At 44.3% G+C, this 27387-nt stretch overlaps 2 protein-coding genes across 3 annotated transcripts; one reads left to right on the top strand and one right to left on the bottom strand.

The window, feature by feature from the left end:
- Positions 1-1975: 1975 nt before the first annotated feature.
- On the bottom strand, positions 1976-6593 carry rbmx2 (RNA binding motif protein X-linked 2). The gene is made up of 6 exons (XM_080867980.1): positions 6508-6593; positions 5553-5668; positions 4489-4540; positions 4287-4416; positions 2789-2972; positions 1976-2701 (listed from the first exon to the last, which is right to left on the bottom strand). The coding sequence occupies exons 1-6, from the start codon at positions 6510-6512 to the stop codon at positions 2292-2294; spliced, it is 897 nt and encodes a 298-aa protein (XP_080724106.1). The 5' UTR covers positions 6513-6593; the 3' UTR covers positions 1976-2291.
- Positions 6594-6767: 174 nt separating this feature from the next.
- ap4m1 (adaptor related protein complex 4 subunit mu 1) lies at positions 6768-25718 on the top strand. Of its 2 annotated transcripts, none has more exons than XM_080867940.1 (16): positions 6768-7133; positions 7633-7691; positions 7904-7989; positions 8412-8518; positions 8642-8738; positions 9906-10016; positions 11249-11326; positions 11852-11914; positions 12125-12191; positions 13162-13215; positions 15807-15913; positions 16256-16347; positions 19781-19825; positions 20337-20387; positions 22169-22286; positions 23374-25718. In XM_080867940.1, exons 2-16 carry the CDS (start codon positions 7634-7636, stop codon positions 23563-23565), a joined length of 1326 nt encoding a protein of 441 aa, XP_080724066.1. In that variant the 5' UTR covers positions 6768-7133; position 7633; the 3' UTR covers positions 23566-25718. The 2 variants fall into 2 exon arrangements, with proteins under 2 accessions (XP_080724066.1, XP_080724065.1); XM_080867939.1 differs by having other exon boundaries at positions 6769-7133; positions 7630-7691.
- Positions 25719-27387: the final 1669 nt, after the last annotated feature.

The following is a 27387-nucleotide window of genomic DNA, read 5'->3' as shown; positions in this document are numbered from 1 at the left end:
AGAAGAGGGGCCTGAAAACTGAATCCCCATGAATTACAGTCGTCCAGCCTGGAAGTAATAAATGCATGAACTAGTTTTTCAGCGTCACTCTGAGACAGGATATTTCTAACTTTAGAGATGTTGCACAAATGGAAGAATGCAGTCTTACATATTTGTTTAATATGTGCATTGAAGGACATGTCCTGGTCAAAAATGACTCCAAGGTTCCTCACAGCGTTACTGGAGGCCAAGGTAATGCCATCCAGAGTAAGAATCTGGTTAGATACCATATTTCTAAGCTTTTCAGGGCCGAGTACAATAACCTCAGTTTGATCTGAATTAAGAAGCAGAAAGTTAGCGGCCATCCAGGTCTTTATGTCTTTAAGACATTCCTGCAGTTTAACTCATTGGTGTGTGTTATCTGGCTTCATGGACAGATAGAGCTGGGTGTCATCTGCATAGCAGTGTAAATGTATGCTATGTCTTCTAATGATGCTGCCTAAGGGAAGCATGTATAATGTAAACAGAATTGGTCCTAGCACTGAACCCTGTGGAACTCCATAATTAACCTCAGTGTGTGAAGAGGACTCTCCATTTACATGCACAAACTGGAGTCTATTAGATAGATATGATACAAACCACTGCAGCACAGTACCTGTAATACAGCATGTTCTAACGCTCTAATAGGATATTATGGTCGACAGTATCGAACGCTGCACTGAGGTCTAGCAGGACAAGCACAGAGATGAGTCCACTGTCAGAGGCCATAAGAAGATCATTTGTAACCTTCACTAAAGCTGTTTCTGTGCTGTGCTGAGCTCTGAAACCTGACTGAAACTCTTCAAATAAACCTCTGCAGATGATCTGTTAGCTGTTTGACAACTACTCTTTCAAGGATGTTTGATATAAAGGAAGGTTGGAGATTGGCCTATAATTAGCTAAGACTGCTGGGTCTAGAGATGCTTTTTGAGTAAAGGTTTAACTACAGCCAGCTTGAAGGCCTGTGGTACATAGCCGATCATTAGAGATAGGTTGATCATATTTAAGATCGAAGAATTAATTCATGGCAGGACTTCTTTGAGCAGTTTTGTAGGAATGGGGTCTAAAAGACACGTTGATGGTTTGGAGGAAGTAATTATTGAAGTTAACTCAGAAAGATCAACTGTTATGAAAGTATTGTAATATCAGTGGCATTGGATTTGGTATTTTCTCTAATGGTTAAAATGTTATTTTACTAGTTTATGTTAAAGGAATAGTTGGCTCAACAGCATTTTTGTCAGCCTGGAGACGAACCTGATGTTCTTTTCATCAATCACTGATGAAAAGAACATCAAGATATTTGAGCTTTACAGAGGCCCGTTTTGTTGAAGAGCAAGTTCTACCAGGGACTCACGTACTTGTGATCTGAGGCATTTGTTTTCAGAGGACCCAGTATCCAGAGTCCTTGCACAGAAGGTGTAAAATTATTAACATGATCAATCTCTTTGCGAGTTCAGGTAGCTGCTCTGAGCTGTGGTGGTACACAGCTACAAGAAATCCTTTAACTTAGTGACAGCACTTTCAGAAAGTCATCTGCTGTGATGACGTATGTTACCCACTGCTGTGGAATCCATTATTGTAGATTTTAATGTTATTAAGAAATAAATGAGGGCTTCAGGGATTATTATTAAATGATGTTCAGTTTCTATGGCACAAATGCCAGAACAGGCTCCAGAGTAGACCTCATTACTGTAGTATCTCTACATTAAAATATGTGCTTTGAGGTGACTGTTGGTGCTGCATCAATAAACTAATCGATCTAATAGATTAAATGTACTGTTGATGTTATTTTCCGCATTTACACGAATGTTTAAATCTGCCATTGAAATTATTTTTCTGAGCAAAGCACAAAATCACAGAAGTCTTTTTCATTTATGCGACTCTTTCCAAATGTAAACAAACTGAGGCATCATCGTGATGTCACCAGGACGGGCTTAAAATGAGTTCATGCCAAAACTAGAAATATTGATTTATTGTAAAACAAACATCAACGTTTTGTCAGACAGACGTGTGGACTTCAAGCTTTTCATGTAAAGTTTAAACAGAAGCTGAACTTCAGACTCGCTGTGGTGCGATGAGCCAGCAGTGACACCAGTGCTGGGCTGAATGTTTCAGAGCTCACACAGGAGCCAGAAGCATTTTCATTTAGGAATAATGCATAAAAGGCTGACATGAACGAAATATCAAATGAATATCTAAGAATGGACTAAAACATATTCATCTGTGTTGATTTCAGCTTGGATTTAAACATGTCTGTCTCCCATGTTCTTCTTCTACCTCCTCCTGTCATCGTCTCTGTCTCTCTCCCTTCGCCTGTCATCTCTGTCCCGATCTGCGTCTCTTCTTCTTTCTCTTTCCGTCTCTCGTCTTCTATCATTATCTCTGCTTCTGTCATTCTCCCTCTCGTGACCCCTCTTCTTTTCTTCCTCTCTCTGCCGATCTGCGTCTCTCCTCCTCCTCTCCTCCTCTTCCTCCCCTCTCAGTCTCTCGTTGTGTCTCGCTGTCTGTCCATTCGGTTGTCCTCCTGGCTTTGGCGGCGGCCCTCTCTGGTTGTATTTGTCGTACCCGGCGTCCTCTTTCTCCTCTTTGACTCTGACTGAAACAGGAGGTGGTGATGAAGAAGAGGCTCTGCTCTTCCTGTCCTTCTTCTTCTCCTTCTTCTTTTTCTTCTTCTCTTTCTTGTCTGAAACAGAGAGCGCAGAATGAAGATAAATAAAAATCCACCTCATCTTGTGTCAGGCGGGTTTCACACGACAGGATGTGACATCACCTTTCTTGGGCTTCTTCACAGGTACGGCGTACTGCTCGTCATCCTCAGAGGAGGGGGAAGACTCGCCGACTTTGGGAGCGCAGCCCTCCTCCCTCAGATGCTTGGTCACGTCGTCGATGTCCTCGCCGTCTTTGGGGGGTCGGTAGTCTTTGACGTGGTCAACGCGAATCGTGCGACCTTTGATCTGACAGCACAAACCAACAGTCAGAGATCAACTCTCACTGGAACCTTTAAAGTCCTGAAGTCAATCGAACAACCAGCCACCGCGTCACAAACAGCTGATAGTTTACGTACATTAACTTCAGCTTCACACGTTGAATATTTGCAGACTCACACTTGACAACAACATTAACAGGAATTAAAATTCATCGTTCAGTCTCTGAGCCAGGGCTGAGACTGGCCTTTACTAACTGCCTTCATATGAGTATTTAAATAAGTCTGTCATCTGCTGCCTCACATCCATGTAGGAAAATGAGGTTCATGATTGTTTCTCTAGTCTGACATCATGATCTGGCTTCTTTTAATAGAAAAATCAAAGTAAAAACACTCCCAGGAAAAAGGTTTTCTGTCAACACAGGAGCTCGAACCCTCTGGATGTTTCCGTTTTCTGATAATTTGCTGGAAAAAAATGAAAAAAAGAACTGCATTCTGGGTCATGTGACCATGTGGGATAGATGTCGGCTCACAACAAGCTCGAGGACATGAACGTTTAAATCTACATGAGTCAGGTGGCTTATCATGTAGCCACGACTCCTTCAGGGCCATTAAAACAACATTAGTGTTCACCTGCTCCTCATCATAGTTCGGACAGACCACGCTGATGACACAACTTTACATCCGAAATTTTACAATTTCTTAAGAAACCTGGATCATCATCTCTGCAGCTGTTCCCTGTAAAACTCTAGTAAAGTGAGTAAAAGGGATGAAGCACAAAAAGGCCCCGCGTGCCCGATACCCTCGAAAAACCTTCAGGATCTAAAGTCGTTCTGTCAGTGTGAGAGCGAAGTGCTCTAACAGGGTGATTATGGTGCTACAAGGTCAGGCTTTGCAGCGGGTTTCTAGGACTTCCTGATAATAATGAATTACAGTCGTCCAGCCTGGAAGTAATAAATGCATGAACTAGTTTTTCAGCGTCACTCTGAGACAGGATGTTTCTAACTTTAGAGATGTTGCACAAATGGAAGAAAGCAGTCTTACATATTTGTTTAATATGTGCGTTGAAGGACATGTCCTGGTCAACAATGACTCCAGCATTTCTTAAATCATTAAACTGTAGTTTAACTTTATTTGTGTCATCTGGTGGCTGGATAAATACAGCTGGGTATCATCTGCATATCAGTGAAAGCAGATGTAGTGTTTTCCTGTGTAACACAAACAGTATCATTAGACACACAGGACTCTGTGGACCTCCATGACTGACCTCTGTGTCAACAGGAACAAACTGCAAGCTACGAGTCAGACGAGATTCAGAGCAGCGCAGCAGAGTGTGTCCTTTCACCTTAATGCTGTTGAAGTTGTCGACGGCCAACACGGTGCTCCTCTGGTCCTCATAGCAGATAAAACAGAAACCTTTGGACTTTCCGGTCTTCTTGTCACGCACGAGGTTGATGTTGACGATCTCTCCATACCTGACAGGACAAAGTGAATCTTGGTGCTCCCCATCTGTGAGTAGTGTAGTTAAGAAATGATGAGGTACTTACTGAGAGAAGACACAGATCAGGTCTCCTTCAGTCAGCTCGTATGGAAACCCTCCTGCAGAAAACACAACATCCAAAACGCTGCTTATTCATTCTCCAAAAACCTTTCATTACTTCATCACTAATGTCAGCAACATAAACACTGCAACAACACAAAACATCCAGCAGATGCACACAAAACAACACTGCTGTTTCCAGTATAAACACCTTTATTAAAGCTGAAGATACCATGGTTGGTAATGGTTCAGAGTGTTTCATGTAAAAGGAATATTTCCAAAAAGCCAAGTCTTCATCAAACCCCTTCTCCAGAGGTGTGACTATGAAACAGCATTTGTGGTTTTTAAACTAGCTTCACTTTGGTGTTACAAAAGTGGTTCATTATTACCACCTCAGTAACTTATGCTTATGACGCACAGCTAACCTGCTCCAGAGCACGTGATGTTCAAGATTATAGGTCAGCTGGTAGGAACTCACCATCACCTGACCAATCAGATCTCTGAACAGCAGCTTCACCATCGCTGGAATCACTCAGAGTACAGATTTTAAGGCGGTCTGAGGGTTTTTGTATTCGATTTTAAGTGGGAATTTTCCACACAGACTACACGATCTGAGATGTCTCATGGATCTTCCAGATTGAGTGAAGTCATTTTCCAGAGATCTGATTGGTCCATAGGGACCATTTTTTGATACCCGTCGATCATTTATCTGGAACATATGAAATATCGGTCTATGAAAAACCTCTTAAGCTCACTAATACATGACACGTGGAGCTTAAGCCGATCAGGAAGAGTCAAAAAGTTTGTGCTGCAGAGACAGAAACTTTGAAGCAGAAATGACAACCAATGGGAGCACAGGACATCCCTGACTGACCAATGACCTTGGCAGACTGGTGACCACCTGTCAGCCAAGAGGCAAAGGATGGTGAATGATTCAGTCATGTGAGGATGTGGCTTCTAAAGAAAAGCCTTTACTTCCTCCCAGTTTACATTTTCCCCTCAACTTTAAACTAATGATTATTTTCATTATCTGCTCATCTGTGGATTATTCAGTTTGTCACGCAGTCTCACCAACAAAGACCCAGGCGCTGTCTTTGTACTCGCTGTGCCAGGAAACGGACTCGTTGACCCCGAGGCTGGCTTCACGCTCGTTCAGCTCGTTTATCAGCTTTACCTTCGTTAGAGGACTGAAAACAGAGAGAAAACAAAGTGTTTCCTTTTCAGAATCCTGGTTCATAATCTGTAATTAATATGTGACAGTCATCTGCTTTCATCTCGTACAACCCAGCGTTTAAGTTTTATTTCTGCAAGGCTAAATTTGAGGATTTGGAGAAGAAACATGAGCTTAATCATATGAGTTTATAATAAAAAGGCAAAAATATAAAAAGACATAAGCCATAAACAGTAAAATATAAAAGAAATGTAATTTAAACCTAAACATAAGGCACAAACAGAACTGATTTTAAGACCACTGATTCCAGATATGTGGAGCGCAATGACGTCTGTTTCTACAGACCAAACTCCATTCAGATTATGACTGATTTAAAGCCCCGTGAACACACTGACAGGAACGCAACACGGGTGTTTGTGCTCTGTGAAGCTCTGATTCGTTTTTATTTTAGTGAGCTAACACACATCCCGCAACGGTAAAGAAAATCGCCTATCGCCAAAACAGGAGGCGATGATCACCTCTTCAAACTCTGGTCCAAGCTTCATTTTATGCTATTTTACTGAATGCCGAATTGAAATAAGGCTCCTGTAATTGTATAATAACCGCAGAAAGTGTGTCTGATTATTTTATGGGGAAAAGTTGGTGGAAAATAAACATAAAATCTCAGGTTTTCTGAATGGATTCTGGGAGACGAGATTGTACATGAAGAAGTACTCAAACAATCTTCATGCTGGCGCTTTTGGTAGCGAATAGTCATTTTCGAATGGCTATAATCATTACCGAATAGTTGTCATTGATCAGTAAACGATAAAAAAAAACTTAAATTAAACGCTTAATAAGAAAATAATTACTTACTTCATGATCGACTATACGGTTTGTACATCAACGCTGTGCTGAAAATGGCTAATCTCAGGCAGAAACAACTTCCGTTTGAATTTCCGCCTCTGCTAGTGCTGCCCCCTGCTGTTAGGATGTCTTTAAAACGAGCTACATTTACACGGCTAAATGTCTAAACTGTCATTAGTGTGAGTGACACTAATTGATATTGATAGAAAGACGATGTAGCTATAAAGGCTATTTATGGGGTTACATTTCTAAATATTTTAACTTAAATTATCCTCCCGCACTGCTGGCGGCGCTGTGCGCTAATTGCGAGGTGATGACGCGGTTTGTAAACACTAACCTGTCAACTGAGATGCTCTTGTGGTGTGTGTGTGTCAACTACCCGGATAGCCGGGATCTAGCTTACAAACGAACTTTTTTAAATTTTAATTTCACCTTTTAACATCTTATTTTTGCCGTTTTGAGTTAATAAATGCTGGGTTAGCTCACTCGAATTCCCAGTTACGATCAGTAAATTAGCTTTCCTTACCAGTCATGGCTTCCTAGGGATAAAAAAAAAAAAAGGGTTAAAAGAAACCTTTTTACTTTTTTATTTATTTATTTATTTTTACATCTGTTTCCCCGGAGGCCATCTGTGGGTGAGTAAATCAGTAACTGCTATTAACCTCAGCTTTACAAAATGAGCGTGAAAAGCTAATTTCCGCATGCTAATGGCTTTAGACTGAGGTCGCTTACAGTTTCCGTCATTTTAAAATATTCTTTCACTTCTTCTAGCACATGCACGCATTAAAATCACATTTAAGGGTTTCTCGGATTATTTTGGTTCTAAAATCAAATTCGGCATAAGAATCATTAGAGCTGATTAAGGACGAAATATTTTATTGTCACCTGGGTGTTTGCATGAGGAGCTCTGAGGCTTCGATCTGCCTGAGGAAATCAAATCGTGGCCTCAGGTACTTAAAGTCTCCTCTTTAAAAAACAAACAACTTTTTCCTGATTGTACTTGATTTTATCTCCTTTTCAGTGTTTTTATTTAGTTACCGAGTTCTGTCACTTTTTGTTTGCAACATAATTAATTCATATAAGTAAATAAAGACGATTATTATTTTCTCATTTCTCCTGTGTGTCTCTCAGCAGGATGATCTCTCAGGTCTTCATCTTGTCCTCGAAGGGGGACCATCTCATTTATAAAGACTGTATCCTTCTGTTCCCACAGCTGGAAACAGCTCAGGACAAATGAAAGCTGTATGAATAACTGTATTAGTCCCCCATTAAGTAAACTTGAATTGTAAATATATTTCGGCAGTGCCGGACCTCCATACTGTCGGCTGTATGGGGACAATTCTGAATCTGAAAATGTGCTTTATTTATTTTGTGTGTAAACATCAACCTTGACCTGACCCACCAGTCCGTGGAGGAGCTGGTAACGACATTGTCAGTATTTTCTACGAGAAGGTCACGGCGCTGACCGGAGACCAGCCTCCGGTCGTCATGGTAAATAAATTATGGCTTCTTTTTATTGAGACACGCATACCTGCTGATTAATGCTCAGGACCATCCAAACACACAAAGTGGAGCTCAGACTTTTTGAAGGGTTTGTTAGAACAGTTAACCTGACAGCAGTTAGATTATTGGTCCGTGTGAGTGACTCGGACTCCACATGATGTTCTGGTGTCTGTTTTGGTTCATTTTATGTGTTTCCATGACGTGGTCAGCGTTCCAGCTGCAAAAGCTGTTGCAATGCAGCAACATCTGCTCTCTGTCCGGACTTTGTCCAGTCAGCTCATAATTAAAAACATTTAAACCAACAATGAGCAGCTTGTTCTCAGATTTCAGAAGAAGGAGTCATTATGTTTGATTATAATGCCAGTTATTTTCTCCTCATGTCTGGTTAAACATCTTTTGTTTTCCTGCAGAATCATAAGGATATTTACTTCGTCCACATCAGGCAGGGAGGACTGTACTGGGTCGCCACGACCACGGCGGGCTCCTCGCCGTTCACCATTACCGAGTTTCTCAACAGGTATGAGGTCATCCGTAAGCTGACTGCTTGTGTTTGAGGATGGCTGTGACCTCAGACAGTTTGAGGCTCTGCACCTGATGGTGTTACAGCTCCTGAGCTGACTGAGCATGCTCTTTGTTGCAGGTTAGCAGCTCTGGTTAAAGATTACTGCGGCAGCCTATCAGAGAAGTCGGTGCAGATGAACTTCGCCCTCATCTACGAGCTGCTGGACGAGATCGTGGTGAGTCTCCGTGCTGCCACCCTTTTGGCTACAGGTGGTGCTGTAAAGTTTTAATATATGTAAAGAAGGACGTAGCCTCAAACCTGCACTCTTACAGATATCCACCTGGGGAAGACTCTGGTCTGATTGTGAAGAAGTCTTTGTGAAAATGAACGTATCGCACTTTTTCTGTGACCTCTGTTAATGCTTCACTGATGAGTTCATGATCTCATTAATTTCCCATGAATTTTCTTCCAATTATCCAAAGTCGTTTTTCACATCGGACAAACTTATATGAAAGTTTTCCCGTTGGTGTGGAAGCAGTGTGGAGCTCGTTATCGCTCAGGTTTACAGCGAAGAGGTAAAAACATGAGCTGTGGGTGGAGCAGCATGTTTTCCTCTTCTGTAGTGCAGATTTAGCACCTCCTGCTCCATCTCTCTTAGAGGGAAACAAGCATTTAGGCTACGCTCACTCTGCTCAATTCAGATTTTTTTGTCTGCTCGTTCACACTACAAATAAAATGCGACAGCCAACGTGCTCTAGTGTGAACGCTCAAAGCGCCGCATGCGCAAAAGAAAACCTCACACACAACGCGCTCTGTTTAGACCCAGAGCAACAGCATGTGTGACTGATGGCCTTAATATAAAGACTTCGGACTTCACGTTTCCCAGTTTTTGCTTTAAGTTATTTTGTTATTTACATAATAATGTGAATAACCTAATAATGATCCTTATTGCTGTTTTAGAGGAGCGCTGCTTCAAAGGATAGCTGCAGATTATACAGTACAAATAAAATGTTCACGTTGTCTTCCCAACAGTTTCACTAACATCTACACTGGATGGTCAGGAAGCGTTTGCGATGTCTTCTCCGGCGCTGATAATCGGCGTCTGTCTTGTGTCAGTGACGTAAAAGACGGATTTAATGCGACGTGACCGTCAAACAGCAGTCGCTTTCTGAAACAGATATGTATCGATTCAGCACCACATACGAAAGTGACCCAGATCGGATTTGAAAATATCGGATTTGTGTCGTTCACACTGTCACACCATGATGGGATAGATGGTCGCAGAGGGTCAAAAAATCGGCTTTGATGCGCTTTCGCCTGCAGTGTGAACGCAGCTTTAGTCACATTTTCGTTTGATGAACCTCTGCTCGTGTAAACACCGTCCTCTCCTTCTGTCTGTCAGGACTACGGTTACATCCAGACGACTTCCTCTGACGTCCTGAAGAACTTCATCCAGACCGAAGCCGTCACCTCCAGGCCGTTCAGCCTGTTTGACCTCAGCAATGTCGGCCTGGTACGGTAGCACTGCCTCGCTTGCTTGCTTTGTTTTCTTGACATTAGCTTCGAGGGGAACCGCAGCCATCTGTCCTCAGGAGGCATCAAAGTCACATTTTTGTTTTCAGATCATTCAAGGTGATTTGGCCCAGAGGAATAAGAACTGTCATAGCAACAGGATTAAAAACAGGAGTTTCGGCTGAATCAGGTGTTCAGGACGTTTGCTTCACAGTCAGAGGCTTTGGGCTTTTTTTCTAAGGCAGCAGAAAACAAATATGTGAGCCGAGGTCCGTTCGTGCTTTGTAAATCTGTCCTTAGACACACGGATGGATGTAATTTCCTCCAGCTGTCTGGTCTTAATGAGGCTCTGGCTGAACTGCAGACGATGTTAGAGTCGTCTAACCTGCCGAAGAAAATAATCTGAGCCATGTTTTTAAGGTCGGTCTTCTTGGTTCCATAATGTCTCGACACAACTGCCTGTTTTGTTTTCTTCCTCCAAATTTTGAGGCTTTAAGGACGGATTACTCTGTCAGCGCTGGGCTCCTCCTCAAATCTGTGACCTTAAGTCCGTGCACCCAGGGCTGGACGTTACGGGAAGACAGGTTTGACCTCCTCAGTGCACGACTCTTATTAGCTCTGCTGCTGAATACAAGTTTTTCTTGTTGTTTTATGTTTCTGAGCACTCCTGGTTTCCCATCAGCCCCTGTGTCTGGTTTTTGTTAAACATCCAGGGAACGCGTCTGTGCCGATAGTAAAGAGTCCCAGGAGAAATGTTTGGCTGGTCAAACTGGGCTGTAAAAGTTAATTATGTCTTGTCTTCAGTCTGTTTGACTGTTAGCAGCTCTGTGAGTTAGTAAGGTTGTGCTCGTCTGCCTCAAGAAGGCAAGTTTGATTTATCGTCTTCACCTTTATTTTAGAAAAGAGAGTTTATTTGAGAGCAGGAGCATCACATCACCAAGATTTACTGAGCAGTGGCAGCAGCGATGATCAGACACCAGGAGAAACTGAGGGTATTTGGGGTGGAGGCGGGTTGCAAAGCAGCTGGCAGACAGGCCCGCTGTAAAGTTTACTGTTTTAGGGGAAACACTTGTCTGTTTTTGCCTTTGAGAGCTAACTGTGCTGGAACAAAGACCTCAGAGCCTTCGTGGAGCTTTAATGGATTTTTATTTTTAGTGTTCATTCTGCAGTCAGCTGACAGTCTGCATTCACCGCGTTGTTTACCTTGTTTTTCTTTGTTTGCTGTCGTTGCAGTTTGGAGCAGAGACGCAGCAAAGCAAAGTGGCTCCAAGCTCTGCAGCCACCAGACCAATCCAGTCCAGCAGAGAGCAGGTAAAACCCGCACACCTGTGGGAGGGGAACACCTGAGCGAGAGGACGCCGACAGCCTGACAGACGAGTGAAGAACAAGCTGCTCTCGTTTCAAGTCTGTGGATGATCTGTGGGCTCGTTGCCCTGGAGTGGGCTTTTATCTTTTAGATAAACAAGCCTCAAAAAATGAAGGCGATCTATATTCATATACATGTTTTTGTTTCTGGTGTAAAAATGTTGATATTCTTTCATTTTTCCAAGAAGATGAGCTGATTAGTTTAAGACGAAGGTTAAATCAACATTCAGAACGCCTAAAGCCGAGGGTGAGGCAGTCGTCGTTCACCGAGATATGAGTTAGTAAAAGTTCAGTTAGGTCCGTTTTTATGGGAACGGATTTGCTCCGTTTTACAAGCAGGTTTGGAGGTTTGAAACTGACTGTCAGATTTCAGTAAATAGTCTGGTCCCAGCTGGACTGAAAACTTCCTGGAAAAAAACAGAACTTTTCATGTCCTGGCTTCTGATCATCTGGTCTGTGTGTGTTTTCCAGGGAGGGAAGAGCGAGATATTTGTGGACGTGATTGAGAGGATGACGGTCGTCATCGGCTCCAACGTGAGTAACATCAGCGTGAGAAGAACAGTCACACCCGAAAAGCTTAAAAATGGCCAAAAGTGTTTGTGGTGCAGTTTCAGACTCGCAACAAATAAGACTGAATACTCTGAGGAATGTGTTAGTGTCAAAAACATTTAATTACAAAAGATTTCTGAGGTGAATCAACCAAAACAGAGAACTTTGTGCAGAGCTGTTGGGTTTGTGCTGCAGGGACTTCTGATGAAGGCAGATGTGGAGGGCGAGATCAGAGTGAAGTGCTACATGCCGAGCTGCTCAGGTGAGACAGCTCAAAAAGAGGTTCAGCGAGCCACCAGGTGGTGTCTATGGAGGGTTCAGTCAGCTGGTCCCGTCCACTCAGACACATCCGTTGTTAGATGTGTCTGAGTGGATGCACTGAAACTGGATTTCCAAGGATCAGCAGTGGTAAAGAAAAGATGAAGCATCGTATGTCCTCCAGTGAGTTGGAGGATTTAAAGTCAGTTGATGCTCGCCGTCGACTCAGTTCCTGGCGACCGATTTTACTCGTTTAAACGAGAGGAAACAATCAGTCTTCAGTTTTGCTGAGATGTGAAGTCGTACCAGCAACTTCCCATCAAACAGAGAAACGCACAGCCAATCAAACACAGCTGTCATTAAGGTTGATGATGTCATAGGTGGCGCACGCAGCAGCCAGTCCAATGAGAAAAGGCTGCGTCTCGTTTATTCTGACTGGTGTTGATGCACTTTTTGTTGTTGTGTTTATTATTATTATAATGTGAACAAACGCGTCATAATGAGCCAATAAAGGTAAACGTTGAACTTTGAGCACAGGTCAGGTTTCCTCAGTCGCAGCTAATCGTCACACTCAGCAGCAGTAAAGACATCACAGCATGACAGCAACGACAACACTGCTAACTTAACCTGAACGTGAACAGTCCAGGTTCATGTTCTCGTCCAGCAGAACCGCGACCCAGTCAGGAACCATCTGCTTCATGAATGCTGCTGTTCGCTCCCTACACAGAAGTTCGACTCCCCCCCAGTATCCTCTAAAGAGAAGTTTTTGTTTATTTCCTTGTTTAGCTCTCCTCATATCTGAATTAAACTAATCCAGCAGCACCGAGTGAACCAGTACAACAAAAATGTGCATTACAATATCAAAATAAACGTCTTATACGTTAATACTTGTGATTTGTTTCTTTGTCTCTAAAACCTGAAGCGATGTCATCTTCTCGTCTCAGTTTGGTGTGTCTGTGCCGTCTCTTTAACAGAGATGCGAATCGGACTGAACGAAGAGTTCAGCATCAGCAAGTCTCAGCTCAGAGGTAAAAACGCACAATCACATCGCAGCCTTTCATTAGTTTATTGTATTTATGTTATGTTGTCATCACAGAGTAAATAGAATAGAATTCAACTTTATTGTCATTGCACATGCACAGGTACAGGGCAACGAAATGCAGTTTGCATCCATCCAGAAGTGCTTTAGTGATATAGATATATTACAATATATATTAGCAATAATATAGATATGTGAGTATATTACAGAAATGGGTCTATTATGGTATGTTATAATGTACACGGTATGAAGTATGTTGTGAATATTCTATAACTATAAGTATGTACAGGCTGTAGTGAGTACAAGCTATGTACAGGCTATGAACAGGATATAAATATGAAAAACTATACAGAATATGAAATAAATAACTTTACAGAATCTGAGATATACAGCTATACAGAAATGGGAACTATGCAAGTTGTAAACAGTTGTAGGATTAAAGATTATCGAATGTACAGAATGATTATTGACACAGAGCTATACAGTAGTGCAGTTAAGATAAGTGAGGGTGTAGATAGTTTCTACAGAGGCTATATAAAGTGCTAGTGGTTGTGAGTGGTGGTTCAGTCCATGTTATTATTGTGTTTGAGGGTACAGTTGTCCATTGTGGGTGTGTGTATGTTCAGTCCATGTGTTAACGTGGGTCAGATGTCAGGAGGCAGAGTTCAGGAGTCTGACAGCTGTGGGGAAGAAGCTGTTCCGGTACCTGGTGGTCTTAGTCCGGAGGCTCCTGTAGCGCCTCCCAGAGGGCAGGAGGGTGAAGAGTCCATGTGATGGGTGACTGGGGTCTTTGATGATTTTCCCAGCCCTTTTCAGACACCGCTTCCTGTAGATGTCCTTTATGGCAGGAAGTGGTGCTCCGGCGATGCGCTGGGCAGTTTTCATGACCCTCTGCAACGCAGAGCAGTTCCCGTACCAGACTGTTGTACAGTTGGTCAGGATGCAGCACATATGAAGTCCACGATCTGTGTTCAGTAGTGAACAGGCAGAAGAAAGGCTGCTATAAGCCCGGCCTACAGATTTGACATTAAAACTATTCTAACCTGCGAAGAAGAAAGAACCAGACAAAGATGGACTGCAGGGATGTGAGTTTGTACCAGTGAAGGGGATAAACAACAGACAACTGTGTCGTCTGCATAGAAACAGGATTTAACTGATATTACTTAGATATGAAGAAGAGCAGCCATCCGCTTCTCAGGGTCGCTCACATTCACTCCCACATTCATTCAGACTACACAGAAAGACCCCAGCATGATGGTGGAATTGAACTCAGGACCTTCGTGCTGTGCGCCAACAGTGCTGCCCATGAAGAAGAGCAGTGCTGCCACACTTCTAAGTGACAAGTAATTTGCTTTCAAAGTTTTTCACTATTGTTTGCAGTTCTGTAAGAACTGAGTCAGCAGCAACTATAACCTCCTTAAGCAGCATTACGTTGCAGTGACGGTTTTCTGTGTGACTGTATCAGGCTCTCACATCACTGTGGGGCGGTTTTGGTCCACTCTGTATTCTAGTTGTTCGTTCATGCAAAGCTCTCTCAGGTCTGGACTTTGACTGGACCATTGCAGCTTGATTGGTTTATTTTTCAGCTGTTCTGTTGGAGATTTGCTGCTGTACTTGGGATCATTGTCCTGTTGACGACCCAGTTTGGTCCAAGCTTTATCTGTGGGACTGATGGCCTCACATGTGACTCGAACACTCTGGTATGCAGAGTTCATCTAATCTATGGCGCTGTGTTCTTTTTACAGAGAAGAGGCTTTCTCCTACAGCCCTTACAATCTGTCGTGATCGTTGACTGTTAGCATGCTAACTGAGGCCTGAGCAGTTTCTCTGAGCATTACACGCTCTGAGCTCGGGGTGAAGTCCTGACAGGACGGTCTAATGCTGCAGACCAGCAAACTGACCTTACAGAGGTGATCACACTCAGTGGTGTGATCAGTGATTATCAGCACCCGGGTCAGACTTCCATAGTTATTTGTGTTTCTGACCTGATTCACACGAACTGTAATACACCTTTCATGCTGAAATGTTGCAGCCGTGTTTTTGTTCAGCGATCAAATCAAAGTGAAGTGTGAGTAGAAAGACAAAGTGAGCCGTGCACGATGTCCGTCCTCATAAACACAGAGCAGCGTTAAACGTGCTTCATCCTGTCGGTGTTATTAAAAACAGCACGGCTTCATTTCCTGCTGCTGTTTGTGTCGTTGCTTTTCACAGATGCATGTGTCTTTATTTTGGTATTTATTTGCTTATTAGCTTCACGGTGGATTTAAAGGTTTGAAAGTCGGCACGTACTGAGCGGGGCTGGTTAAAGAGTCCGGACTGCGGCTGGCGTCAGTTTATGGTTATGACTGAAAATGTTGGAGCGGATCTGAGCAGGAAGTCGGGAGACTCTGGGAGTCCCCGAATCCTGAAAAGTCTGGATTCAGATTAGTCGGTGATGTTTTTCAGACAACATCGTGACCCAGTTTTTTTGTGGGTCATGATGTTGGATCCACATCTGGATGGACTCCCATCACTAAGGCGAGAGGATGTGCAGGTTAAAATGAAGGGTGTGTGTGACCTGCCGTGTTTGTTCCTGTTCAGGTTACGGAGCCGCCGTTCGGGTCGACGAGTGCAGCTTTCACCAGGCGGTGCGGCTGGACGAGTTTGACAGCCATCGGATCCTCCGACTGTGTCCCAGCCAGGGAGAGGTGATCCTAATCCTACAGTATTACATACAGAGAAACCCAACAATCATATGAACCCCTATGAACAAGCACTTTGGCGACAGTGGGAAGGAAAAACTCCCTTTTAACAGGAAGCGACAGCTTTGCCTGCAGGAAGAGAGCTTGCTCCTCAGCACCATCAGAGTCAGCATGAAGGCGCTGCCTGAGCACTCACCTGTTGTAGTTTCAGGGTTACGTCAGCAGCGCGCTCTGGTTTCTGTAACACACTGAAACGTTTCACTCACATCATCAAATCAGACTGAACTCTGAGCGTGTGCAGTTTGTTTCTCGACTGCTCCTCATGCTCTTCATCTCCTCCTCTTGCAGCAAACTGTGATGCAGTACCAGCTCAGCGACGACCTGCCGTCTGCGCTTCCTTTCCGACTCTTCCCCACCATCGAGAGAGACAACGGAGGAAGGTAGGACCTTCAGACACATCGACACAAACTACATGAGGTTCAGAAACCTGCAGTTCCTCTAACGTCCAGCAGAGGCTCCAGCGGTGCACTGTCTCCTCAGACTCCCCAGTTAAAATGTGGCGTGGCCTCCTTAAACGATTCTCATAAAACCTGTAAGTTAAACGAATACTATGCCAACATGAAACAGGTGAATGCTGAGTGACGGACACATCGCTCACTCAGCAGCTGGTTGCAGGGTGAGGGTTGTGGTTGCACAGTTGTGCCAGCAGAGGGCAGACAGTCTGAGCAGGTGTTTCACCTCCTGCAGGCAGGTGAGGTTTGATCTGTGAAAGGGTGAGCTCCGGCGCCCCCTTTCAGGTATATTCGCCTGATTCTTCACCCGTTTGTTCACTCCAGGCTTCCCTGAGCTCAAACTGACATTTATCAGCCATAAAGGGAAAAACGTGCTGGAAAACAGGAAGCAGGCTGCTCCAGCAGTTTTCAGCCTACACCCTGTTAACAGGCTTTCTTCCATCGTTTCCTGCTGCTTTAGTGCAGCTCGCCTTCTATTCCTGTGGCTGCGGCCGCCAGCTTCATCCTTTATAGCAGGTCGGCAACCTTTCTGATGATGAGTGCCATCTAAAGTTTCCTCAGAGGTCAGTGTGCCATATGACTGCATTATCAATAAATTTAATAACGCTCTATATTAACAGTTACACACTATATAGAACCACTTTACAGAATTATATTTGTTCAGATGTTGGCAGCTGTCAGCGAATAGTTATCAGCTACTTTGAAACAAAAAAATACTTTTTATCCATAACAGCAAATGAACTGAACAACAGAAAATACAAATGCTGTTTATGGCCTCCTCACAACAGTGATAAGAAAAATAAACTGGGCCAATATGTTTGTTGATACAGAGACACACATGTTACTGTGATCTCTGGTCTCAGAGTGTCCAGCATTCAGAGGCTGCCTGAGGACTCATGTGAGAGAAAACCTGCTCACACAGACATGTAGAGCCAAACACTGTCAGTAAGGCCTCTGCAATGTTCTGAAGACAGGTAAACCTGTCAGGTAGTGACGTCCAGCAGGTGAAAGCTTTGAATGAAAGCCAACGCTGTGGTGACAGTGATGCACAGTCTTGTTGGTATATGTATGATTTCTATACATTTTAAGTCAGATAAAAACTTTGGTTGTAAGATTTAGATAATTATTTGTTAAAAGCGAGACATTTTAAATGAGAATAAGAAAGTATGTCTTTGTGCCCCCCTCTCCCTGTTAATGCCCTGCCTGCCCCCCTGGCAACACTTTGCTAGACCCGCCCCTGCACAGACAAGGATCCTGGTGTTATTTGTCTCTCAGAAACAGTTCATAACTTCAACTCATCCATGTCACCTAAAAGGTAAACCTGTTTCTCCATCACCTGTTCAGCTCTGATGATCCAGTAAGGACATCTCCTGGTTTCATCTTCATGTTTCCCTCTCACCACATATACAAACCGACATCATGACCAGCAGCTTTACAGCTGTGGCTCCAGCAAACATCAGCTGATACTAGAAATTAATATTAAATAAATTCTAAGAGCAGCTGATCAAACGTGCTGCTGTTGTTTAGCGCGACATCAGCTGGTTTCCTGTTTGTGGCGCAGAGAGAAAAGCCGATCAGCTGATCATTGATCAGTTTCATGATTGAAGTAGAAACAGAAGAGAGAGTGAGAGGAGAGGCAGCTGTGCAGCAAAGACAGAGTAACTCCAGCTTTGTGTCTTTTTCCATTCGAGCTGAAGTCCGGCACAAACGGTTCCTTTCCACCTCAACACGAAACGTGTAATATTTTCTCTGAATACGAGACGATTCTGTCTTTTTACGGGACGGTTGGAAACTCTACTAACTGACCTTAGGAATAAAATAAAGTTCACTATCAGTAACATCATAGCACCACCCACCTGTATAGAAACTCCGTCATGCTAGCTAGTAGCAGTACGAGTTATTGCAACTGACTGTAAAAAGTCAGCATAACGAAAATAAACTCCATGTAAACTTAGTTTATATCTGACCCAGAGACTGCAGGTCATAACTTCTTACCTGAAGTTCAGTTCACCTGACACTCGGACCAGCGGCCGCTTCAGGTCTCTGCTCCTGCCTCCCCTTCCTCTCATCCACCTGCTGGCCTCTGTGGAAGCTCCGTGATGCCACCACCAAACAACGGACTTATTTTTACATGTTGACCAGATCCTGACCAATCCACCACCTCTCATTGTTTATACTGTTACCAAAAAAAAAAAAAAAATCACCATCGGGCCAGTCCAGCTATGGTTGTGCCATCAGTTAACCCAGGGTTGCCGGCCCCTGCTTTATAGTAACAACTGCAGCCTCAGTGTGAGAGCTGTGAGCACAAAACTCAGTCCATCATCAGGCTGACAGCAGATTTACCCAACAGGGCTGTGCAGTGCTGACTGTCACACCGTAACCATGTGACTGTATTTGGATAAGAGGGGGAATACTGAGCCATCATTGAATCCCAGAGAGTGGATTCTGTTCATCATCATCATCCTGGTGACTCTTCAGTCTCAGGTGACTGCAGCTTTCCAACCATATAAACTCCACATTTGCATGATGAGTGAAATAACTCCACTGATGAACAATGATGCCGTGAGCTCAGTTTCATGATCAATAATATGCAAATGATTGTTGATCATATCAGCTAAAGCTGCCTAACTTCAGTTTGCAGCATCCCATCTGCAAACTGATGCTAAAAAACGTCCAATTAACATCCCAGAATTTCACCAGACCTGGAGCTCAGACTTCCTGAAAGGTCCGTTGGTCCAACAACCCGACAGCAGGATTATTATAGAAATGCTCCAAAAGCACCGACGCGCCCCTGATGGAAACTTTAACCCTTAATGCAGTTTAAACACATGAGTTATAAAATACAGGTGTGAAATGATGAGCAGAGAATGAAGAGTTTGTGTTTCAGGCTGTAAACATGTTTGTTTCTGGTGTGGGGACCCACTCACCGCTGTAGCCTCTAGTGGACATTAGAGGAACTGCAGTATAGGACTCTAGCTCCGTAGCTCAGGAACGTGTATTTAAATTGTAACTGAACTTAAAACTGAAGCATAGAATAAACTGATTATTAAAGCTCGTTAACCTAAAGTTAACCTGCTGACCTGCCAGCCTGTCTCTGTGTCTCTTTCATTTTATCAGCGTACAAGAAAACCTTCTGCAGTAAAGTCACATCACAGTTTACTGGCAGGCTTTGTGTTTCAGTTTTCGGTGACTAAAACTTCTCTGTTTATTTTATTTCTTTAGTTTTGACCTTGGGGAGATCAGCTTGTTCACTAACATCACACAGGAGCTCACAGCTTTACTCGGCACCATCATGGTTTTGTTGTAGCTGGTTTTATTAACTCTGGGACGTTCTGTGTGAACGAGTTTCTCCTCTCTGCAGGCTGCTGATGTACATGAAGCTTCGCTGCGATCTACCACCAAAGAGGTCTGTTTGCATCCCACATATTTGCACAGAAAGCGCTTCAGGTGGAAGCAGCAGACATGTTTGCTTGAGGCCGTCTGCAGGTGCAGCAGGTGTGTTTGAATGATTCACGGCGTCCGTGTTGGAAACTACACCAGCTGCTGTCGGCCAGACGCCGCTTTAAAGGGCCAGCGCACCAAATTAAAAAGGAGAGTTCAATCTGGGGAAGCAGTCATCAGGGGCTCACACAATCCAGAGGCATGATGGGAAGTGTAGGATCCAGTCTTTTTAGAGTTTGAGGATATGGGAGTCTCCTTCCTTTCTTCTCAGCTGTTTAAGATAAAGAAGGATTATTGTGATCTGAGGAGGGAACCGAGCAGAATAATGCTACTTTGACTGAATCACTGCTTTGGAGAAAAAGCTCTAACAGCTTTTTTACGATCACTGTAAGCAAAGCGAGGACCGAGCTGAGGCGTCAGTGCAGCACTCGGGTGATAATGACAGATGATGATGACGTCATTGTTTTGTTTTGCAGCGCCGCCATCAACGTGTGTGCCACCATCCCCGTCCCCAAAGGCTCCGTGAGGTGAGGCGCTGCCATTCAAACCAGCTGCTGCTTCTCATGGAAATCAGTCTGTATGTAAACGCAGCGCCGGCGCGTCGATTTCAATGTGACTCAGTTGTTGTTGTTCTGCCCGAACAGGAAGCTTAAGGCCAGACGAGAGTTCCTCGAGCCTGTGAAGAAACCGCGGCTCTTCTTAGAAGTGTTTTAAATAGAAAACAACATTAGCAAAGTAGGAGGGGCGGTTCTTATTTGTTAAGGAAAGTCATGGAAATCAAAGTCAGCGATGTGTGGAGGGCCTCGAGACACAGTCCTGCTGCGCAGTCACAGGTGACGTACAGGCAGCAGGGATGGTGTTGGTTTAGGTTCTCACGTCATGTGAAGTCCAAACCAGTAAAATCATAAAGACATCAATTTACTTAAAAGCCTGTCAAACTCAGCACAGATCACATGATCAGATCCCTGTAATCCACTGATCAGAAGGATTACAGGGCCGCTTTTTAATCACTGTGCCGTCATGTCAATGAAACATCAGGGATACTGATCGTAAGTCAGGTTCAGAGGGCCAACAACGAGACAAACCCTAAACAGGAACGCTGTGACAGGACACTTTGCATTTGGCTAGTCTCAGTGTCACTGCTGCTAGCAGGAGGTGATACCTGGACCCTGTGGAGGGTGCACAGGTAGTCCAGCTCTTTGCTGTGTCTCCCAGCACAGGCTCAGGTCCTTAACCATCAGCAGGGCCGGCATCTGCTGCTTTGTGTCAGAGCGGCACACATCCCAGCAGGTCGCTGATGCTCAGAGATCAAGGTTCTTTATTTGTCACATGCATAGTTATACAAGTATAACTATGCATGTGACAAATAAAGAACCTTGATCTCTGAGCAAACAATCAGAAGAGGGTGGCCCGAGGGCTCGACGTCCTCTGGTGCTCAGTGCCCAGCACCGTGGAGCCCGACTTGCACTGAACCATAGAATAACCACAAGCTCCACACAGAAGAGTCTGGCAGCATTCAGGCCGCGGGGCAGAGGGGTCGTGGTTTCTCGCTCCATCCAGCCGTAAATCTTCCAGCAGCAGGCGTGAGCTGAGGTGGTTTCTGTACAGCTTGTGTTGATGTGGCAAACTCGCAGCGATGAAGTTTTCATCACAAAGTTTTAAGAAAAATGTTTCAAAAGTTTAAAGCTTTAACCTCCTAAGACACGAACTCTTTCACGGCATTTTTAATCTCTCTTTGCTCTTTGGCCTGATTGGGACCCGATGAATGTAAAAACAAAGAATTACCTGACTTTTGTTTTTGATGAAAATGAGATCCACGTATGAGGACATTCGTTTTAAATTTTGATAGAAGAGTGGCAGCATAACGTCCTCGTCAGTGGATATCAGGCCCTTGCAGAGCAAAATTAGTATTTTGGTCTCCAGACGGCTTTGAGCTGCTTGAATCAGAATGAAGTCTCATCTGAGGCCTTGCTTTACAAACTGCTGCCGACAGCTGCGAGTGATTGATGAACGTTGCGTCCTTCCTGTTGGACGTTACGCTCGCCGTGACTGGAGAGCTGAGGTCAGTTTAACGACCACAGAGTTCAGTTATGGACGGAGCAGCATTGTGGAAAATGACGGTTACATCAGCTGAAAGCTGCCGTCAGGATTACCAATCAAATCATGTCTGAAAGCTTCTCCACCTCGCCGCCGCACACTGAGATTATGTCTGTAACAGCAGCCAGGTGACCTCTGACCTCTGGCGGGGGTGGTTTGCAGCAGGTTGTCAGGTGTGAATGAAGCCGCTCACGTTTGTTTGTTTGCTCAGTTTGTCGCAGGAGCTGAGCAGCCCGGATCAGAGCGCCGAGCTGAAGCCGCAGAGCCGAGCCGTCGTCTGGCAGATCGCTCGCTTCGCTGGAGGGACACAGCTCTCAGCGCTGTTCAAGGTAAATGGCCTGTATTTGTGTAGCGCGTCACACACACTGCTGATGGCAGCTACATTGTAGCCAGAGCTGCCCTGGGGCGCCCGGACAGAGGCGAGGCTGCCGGACACTGGCGCCACCGGGCCCTCTGACCACCACCAGTAGGGTGGAGTGGTGTCTTGCCCAAGGACACAACGACCGAGACTGTCGGAGCCGGGGCTCGAACCGGCAACCTTCCGATTGCAAGGCGAACTCAACTCTTGAACCACGATCGCCCCGTGTGTGGTGACCACATGTCTGGAAATTTGTTCATACTAACAATCAAATACACAAACTCTTGTGATGCAGGTCAAAATGAAACTTTCAAACACATAAATGTAGTTACAGACGGGCGACACTCAACCGCTTCCTGCAGCTTCACAAAAACGAAGCGCAAACATGGCCGCCATCACAGCAGTGACAAAAACGATCGGGAGTTCCAGTTACACGTTATTCTTCGTGCTTCACGCCCTCTGTTACAGCGTGCTGATCGGTCAGAGATTTAGGAAAGGACCTCCTCCCTCAGTGGCACCTGCCTCCAAACAACAGGCAAAGTGGTCATGTGATCACTGAAATCAAGATGGAGGATGGTGCAGTGATGTGTCTAATCCTAAGAGACGGTTCAGGTTTTAGATTTGTGCTTTGATTGAAGGAAACACAGTCCAATTGGAAAAAGCCTGAACAAGTATGGCGTGTTTTCACATGACTGCACAGTCCCGTGAAAACACGCTAATCTGATTCATTACCATCAATGTGATTAAAAAGTTCCAAGAAAACAGAAATATTAATAGAGGAAACGTTTAGCTTTACTTCCGTCACGCTGGCTAAACGCCTGCTCACACGGGCCTAAAGGCTGGTAGTGACCGCCCGGCAACCACCGGTCGCTAGGGACAAAAATGAATTTACCGAGAGGTTTGCGAATGTTTGTGCGAATCTCCAGACAGGTGTGAGGTGATACTGAAAGCCTCGGCTGCCTATAGTTTGTGTGAAAGATAACAAGTTATCACATGAACATATAAATTATTAACTAACGAGCACCCCCACCCCTCACCTCTGCCCCCCCTGTTTTCAGCTGGAGGTCCCCAGCCTCAGCTCGGCCTCTATGTTGGAGGTCGGTCCGGTGGGTCTGAGCTTCGAGCTGCCGAAGATCACTGCCACGGGGCTGCAGATCCGCTTCCTGCGCCTGTCGCCCATCCAGCCTGGCCCCTCGCAGCGTTGGGTCCGATACGTCACCCACTCGGACTCCTACACGATCCGGATCTGAACATTTGGATTACCTCAGCGATGATCTTACTGACTGATCACAGGACTGGAGACGAGACACGTGACATCAATAACGCAAATGTGATTCTCGCTGTTTCATCCTTTTGTGACTCTGTGTTTGGTGGTTTGTGCAGAATCGGAGCTATGTGCTGATTCAGTTGAATCATTTCTGCTCGGTGACCAGTTCCACTTCTCTTCGTCCTCCTTGCATTTAACCTTCTAGGCATGACATAAAGTTGAAATTAAAATTGAGCTTTAGGACACTGTGTAGCTCTTTGTTTCCTCAGGGTGGATGGATGGTGGCGCTGATGATGAGGATGTAGGCATCCTGGAAGTGAAGAGCCAGCTGTTACATTTCCATTCAGGCCTTTATAAACAATCCCTGTTATTAGTTCTTGTGTTCTTTTTGCTCAAGTTCAAACTAAAGTTTAAACTAGTGAATTCCTTCACCTGCTGTTCATGCGGATGTTCAGGAGCTAACTGGTTTAATCTGACATTGTTTGTCTTTGCTAGTCCTAAAGTTTGGGAAAAAGAAGGCAGCGTGACTTCTTTATGTTTGTAAAGACATGCCACGTCTCATCCAAGGAGCTCCTTCAGTTCTAAAACAGGAGAGTCCTAGGTATTTAACCTGTTTGGAGTTGATCCTGACAGTCGCTGGTATGGGTCATTACCATCAGTGGGGGTTGAGGGCGAAACCAGCTTGGCACATGTGACGAAGCCTCTGCGTAGGTCACCGGTCTTACTCTGCAGAAGTCAATGACTTCGTAAAGAAAGCTGTTAAAGCTTTTTCTCCAAAGCAGCGATTCCCAAAGTCAGGAGTGCTGCAAAACCAGAAAATCCCGATCTCAAACCTCCACTCTGATCAAAGTGTGAGAGAGTGAAGCATTTACATGACAATTTTATTCAAAATCAGTCTGTTGGCTATAAACTGCTAATGTTACCCATTAGCAGTTTATATGCAAAGTGTTAAGGCTAACGTGACCCATCTGTCACTAGGACACAAACTTCTCCTGCATTTCAAGTTCACATAAATTAATATAAATATGTAATTGTAGTTTGTAAGTAAATTAAAACTGAATTTCTATGACACCTGCAGTACCGTCACGGCCCACTAGGTTAGATAACGGTCCACAGGACGAGAAGTCGTTGGCCCCCTGGTGGCCATTAAAAATGGTAAATGGTAAATGGCCTGCATTTGTATAGCGCTTATCTAGTCCATAGGACCCCAAAGCGCTTTACACTACATTCAGTCATTCACACACACATTCACACACTGGTGATGGCAGCTACATTGTAGCCACAGCTGCCCTGGGGCGCACTGACAGAGGCGAGGCTGCCGGACACAGGCGCCACCGGGCCCTCTGACCACCACCAGTAGGCAAACATGGGGTTAGCCCAAGGATATTTGGCATGCAGCCAGGAGGCAGCCTGGGATCGAACCACCGACCTTCTGATTAGTGGCTGACCTGCTCTGCCACCTGAGCTACAGCCACCCCATGAAAAGAATACAGTTTAAGGCACTTCTGGTTTCACTGTTAGAAAACCAACTTTTGGGGCTTATTCAGGATAAAATATTTCTGTTCACAAAGAACCAACTGTTAGCTCTAGATGAATTGAGTAAAGTGTCTGTCTAGCTTCAAATAAACGTGTTAGTCCTTAAAGTCCAATGAAGAACGTTCTGATCCAAACCTCATGTTGTGCAGAAACTGGAAGGAGAGACCGTTGAAAGCAGATGTTGTTAGCACATGTAGGCAGCACAAGAGCTACCTTTGAGCTACCATCTCGTGTTCACGTGGAGGGTCCGCCACATGTAGTGCCATTCCAACCCAATTAGTGTTAAGTGGATTATGAAGCCCTCGAAAACCGAGTGAGTGTTTGGCGATGCTTGATGCGTGACCTGTGACTCCACTCCTCTCGAGCGCGCCGCCTGTTCAGTGTCAAATGTAACAAACCTCCAGATATGAGTGGCGTGCTTTTATTCCCTTGGTAATTAATAAGAACTTTCAATAAAATGGAAATTTTGTTGGTGTATCTAAGGACAGAATTTCTGAAGTAATGCAATTAGTTCAAATAACTATAATTTTATTATGCTTTCCCAGAAGAAGGGAGTGGGGTTTTCCCATTGCTCTTGCTGTGACATCGCCTTTAGTCTGAGAGCAGCCTTAAGCATCAAACTTTAACTGATATCAGTGTGTTAATAAGATTAATAGAAATATGGTATAAACACCATGTTTCCTACGGAGCTATCTGCTCTTTACAACAAGCTAACAGTGGGTATGTGTTTGATATGTCAAGAAATTAAACAGGATCAACAGCAAAATCTATTTTTCATTCATCCAGGTGACTTACCTGGATGACCTCATCGAGACCATTTTTTAATTTATTTTGGGATTAAATGTTCTAAAAGTGACACATGAACAAATTCCTGCGTCGTAAGAAATAAGTTGTTGCTTTATTGTACGCCTGCATTCGTGGTTAGAAACTTAAATGATGAAACATCCCAGTTGATGCTCGGTGTTCTGCAGCTGATAATATCAGAAATTAGTTACAAAATAGTTTGAAGTTGTGAAATGCGTGTTAAGTCTGGAACGAGGTGACAACATCTAATCTTTAACTGCACAAGCTGCAGGCTTAACTTGCAAATGTCCTGCAATGATGTCACAGGGCAAACGCCTGCATGTCCTTTTACAGCGCAAACACTGTTCCTACAGCGGCTCAGAAGAACATTAACATCTATGGAGGAAATATGGAAGCTCGTCTTTAACACTACATTTAAATTTCAATCTAATAACTCAAAACTAGGGTTAGCCTGACACTCGGTAACTCAAGAAATGTTGTTTTAATAAGTCCAAATTTGAAGACAATAGCCCAAAATTGTGATTTACAGATTAAAGCCTGAAACCGTGTAGTTTATTGGTCAGGCACTCGGATAAGCTGAGGTGAAGCCCAGCAGAACAGGTTGGAAAAATGAAGCACGTGTCTTAAACCCGTGTTCTACCTGAAGACCAATAGATGGCGATGACTGTGGTTGCATAAAAAGACCTCCAGTCTCCTAGAGGCTTGTCACATGATGTCAGTCTGCATTCCTCCAGAGTGGTCTGCAATATTGGAGGTGATACACATTAGGGCAAAGTATGTATTCCCTCAGTAGTTGGTGACGGTTCCTGGAGGTTGTTAGGGTATGCCTGGTGAAATCGGTTGCAAGGAGCACGCTGCGACAAAAACGTCTTTGTGGTTGCTTCGGTTGCCTGTAGTTTGCATGGAAGATGCCAATTGTGGGCAAACGCTTTGCTAATTACTGATGTGGTGACGGTGAAACCTGAAATAGTGCGATGCAAATCAGAGAAGGGTCGCCTTCAAAGTACAAGTGATGGCTCAGAACCACGCCGATATGTGTCAGAAGGCACAAATTCCACTTTGAAGGTGAATCTTCGACATTTCTATTTGTGTTGCTTTTTTCACAGCTTTGCAGACACACAGATGATTGCAGCAACTTGCTAGCAACCAAAGCAATCGCTGATGAGTTGGGGAATACACTTTTCGCTCACGACCGACCAGCGGTTGCCAAACGGTTGCAGACCAGTCTGTAAGGACATCACGTCTCAAATGACGGACAAGTTAAAACCATGTGGTTGGTGATCATGTAGACATCTATGGGAAAAAGTCATTCGGAGTTTTTGGGCTCCGCTACTTGTTTTGTATCTTTTTAAATAAAAAAATTACGTCTGTTTGGTACTTTTGTCATACTGTGTTTCCTGGTGTGTTATTGGGAAAAAACATCAGCTACAGTAAAGATCAGCAACTCCCTGATTTCTGTATCGCT

Source organism: Rhamphochromis sp. 'chilingali' (assembly GCF_963969265.1).
Source record: "Rhamphochromis sp. 'chilingali' genome assembly, chromosome: 19".
In the NCBI taxonomy this organism is placed as follows: domain Eukaryota; kingdom Metazoa; phylum Chordata; class Actinopteri; order Cichliformes; family Cichlidae; genus Rhamphochromis; species Rhamphochromis sp. 'chilingali'.
The sequence above is the reverse complement of the archived record's forward strand: the minus strand, read 5'-3'. Positions and strand labels throughout refer to the sequence as shown.

Excerpts from the sequence above, each read along its gene's own strand:
- rbmx2 (XM_080867980.1), bottom strand. Across the intron at positions 4,541-5,552 it reads CAGCGCCTGGGTCTTTGTTG|GAGGGTTTCCATACGAGCTG; the intron begins GTGAGACTGCGT and ends TGTTTTCTGCAG. Across the intron at positions 2,702-2,788 it reads TGTGAAGAAGCCCAAGAAAG|ACAAGAAAGAGAAGAAGAAA; the intron begins GTGATGTCACAT and ends TCTCTGTTTCAG.
- ap4m1 (XM_080867940.1), top strand. The coding sequence starts at position 7,634 with ATGATCTCTCAGGTCTTCATCTTGTCCTCGAAGGGGGACCATCTCATT. Across the intron at positions 11,915-12,124 it reads CGGTCGTCATCGGCTCCAAC|GGACTTCTGATGAAGGCAGA; the intron begins GTGAGTAACATC and ends TTTGTGCTGCAG. Across the intron at positions 12,192-13,161 it reads CTACATGCCGAGCTGCTCAG|AGATGCGAATCGGACTGAAC; the intron begins GTGAGACAGCTC and ends TCTCTTTAACAG.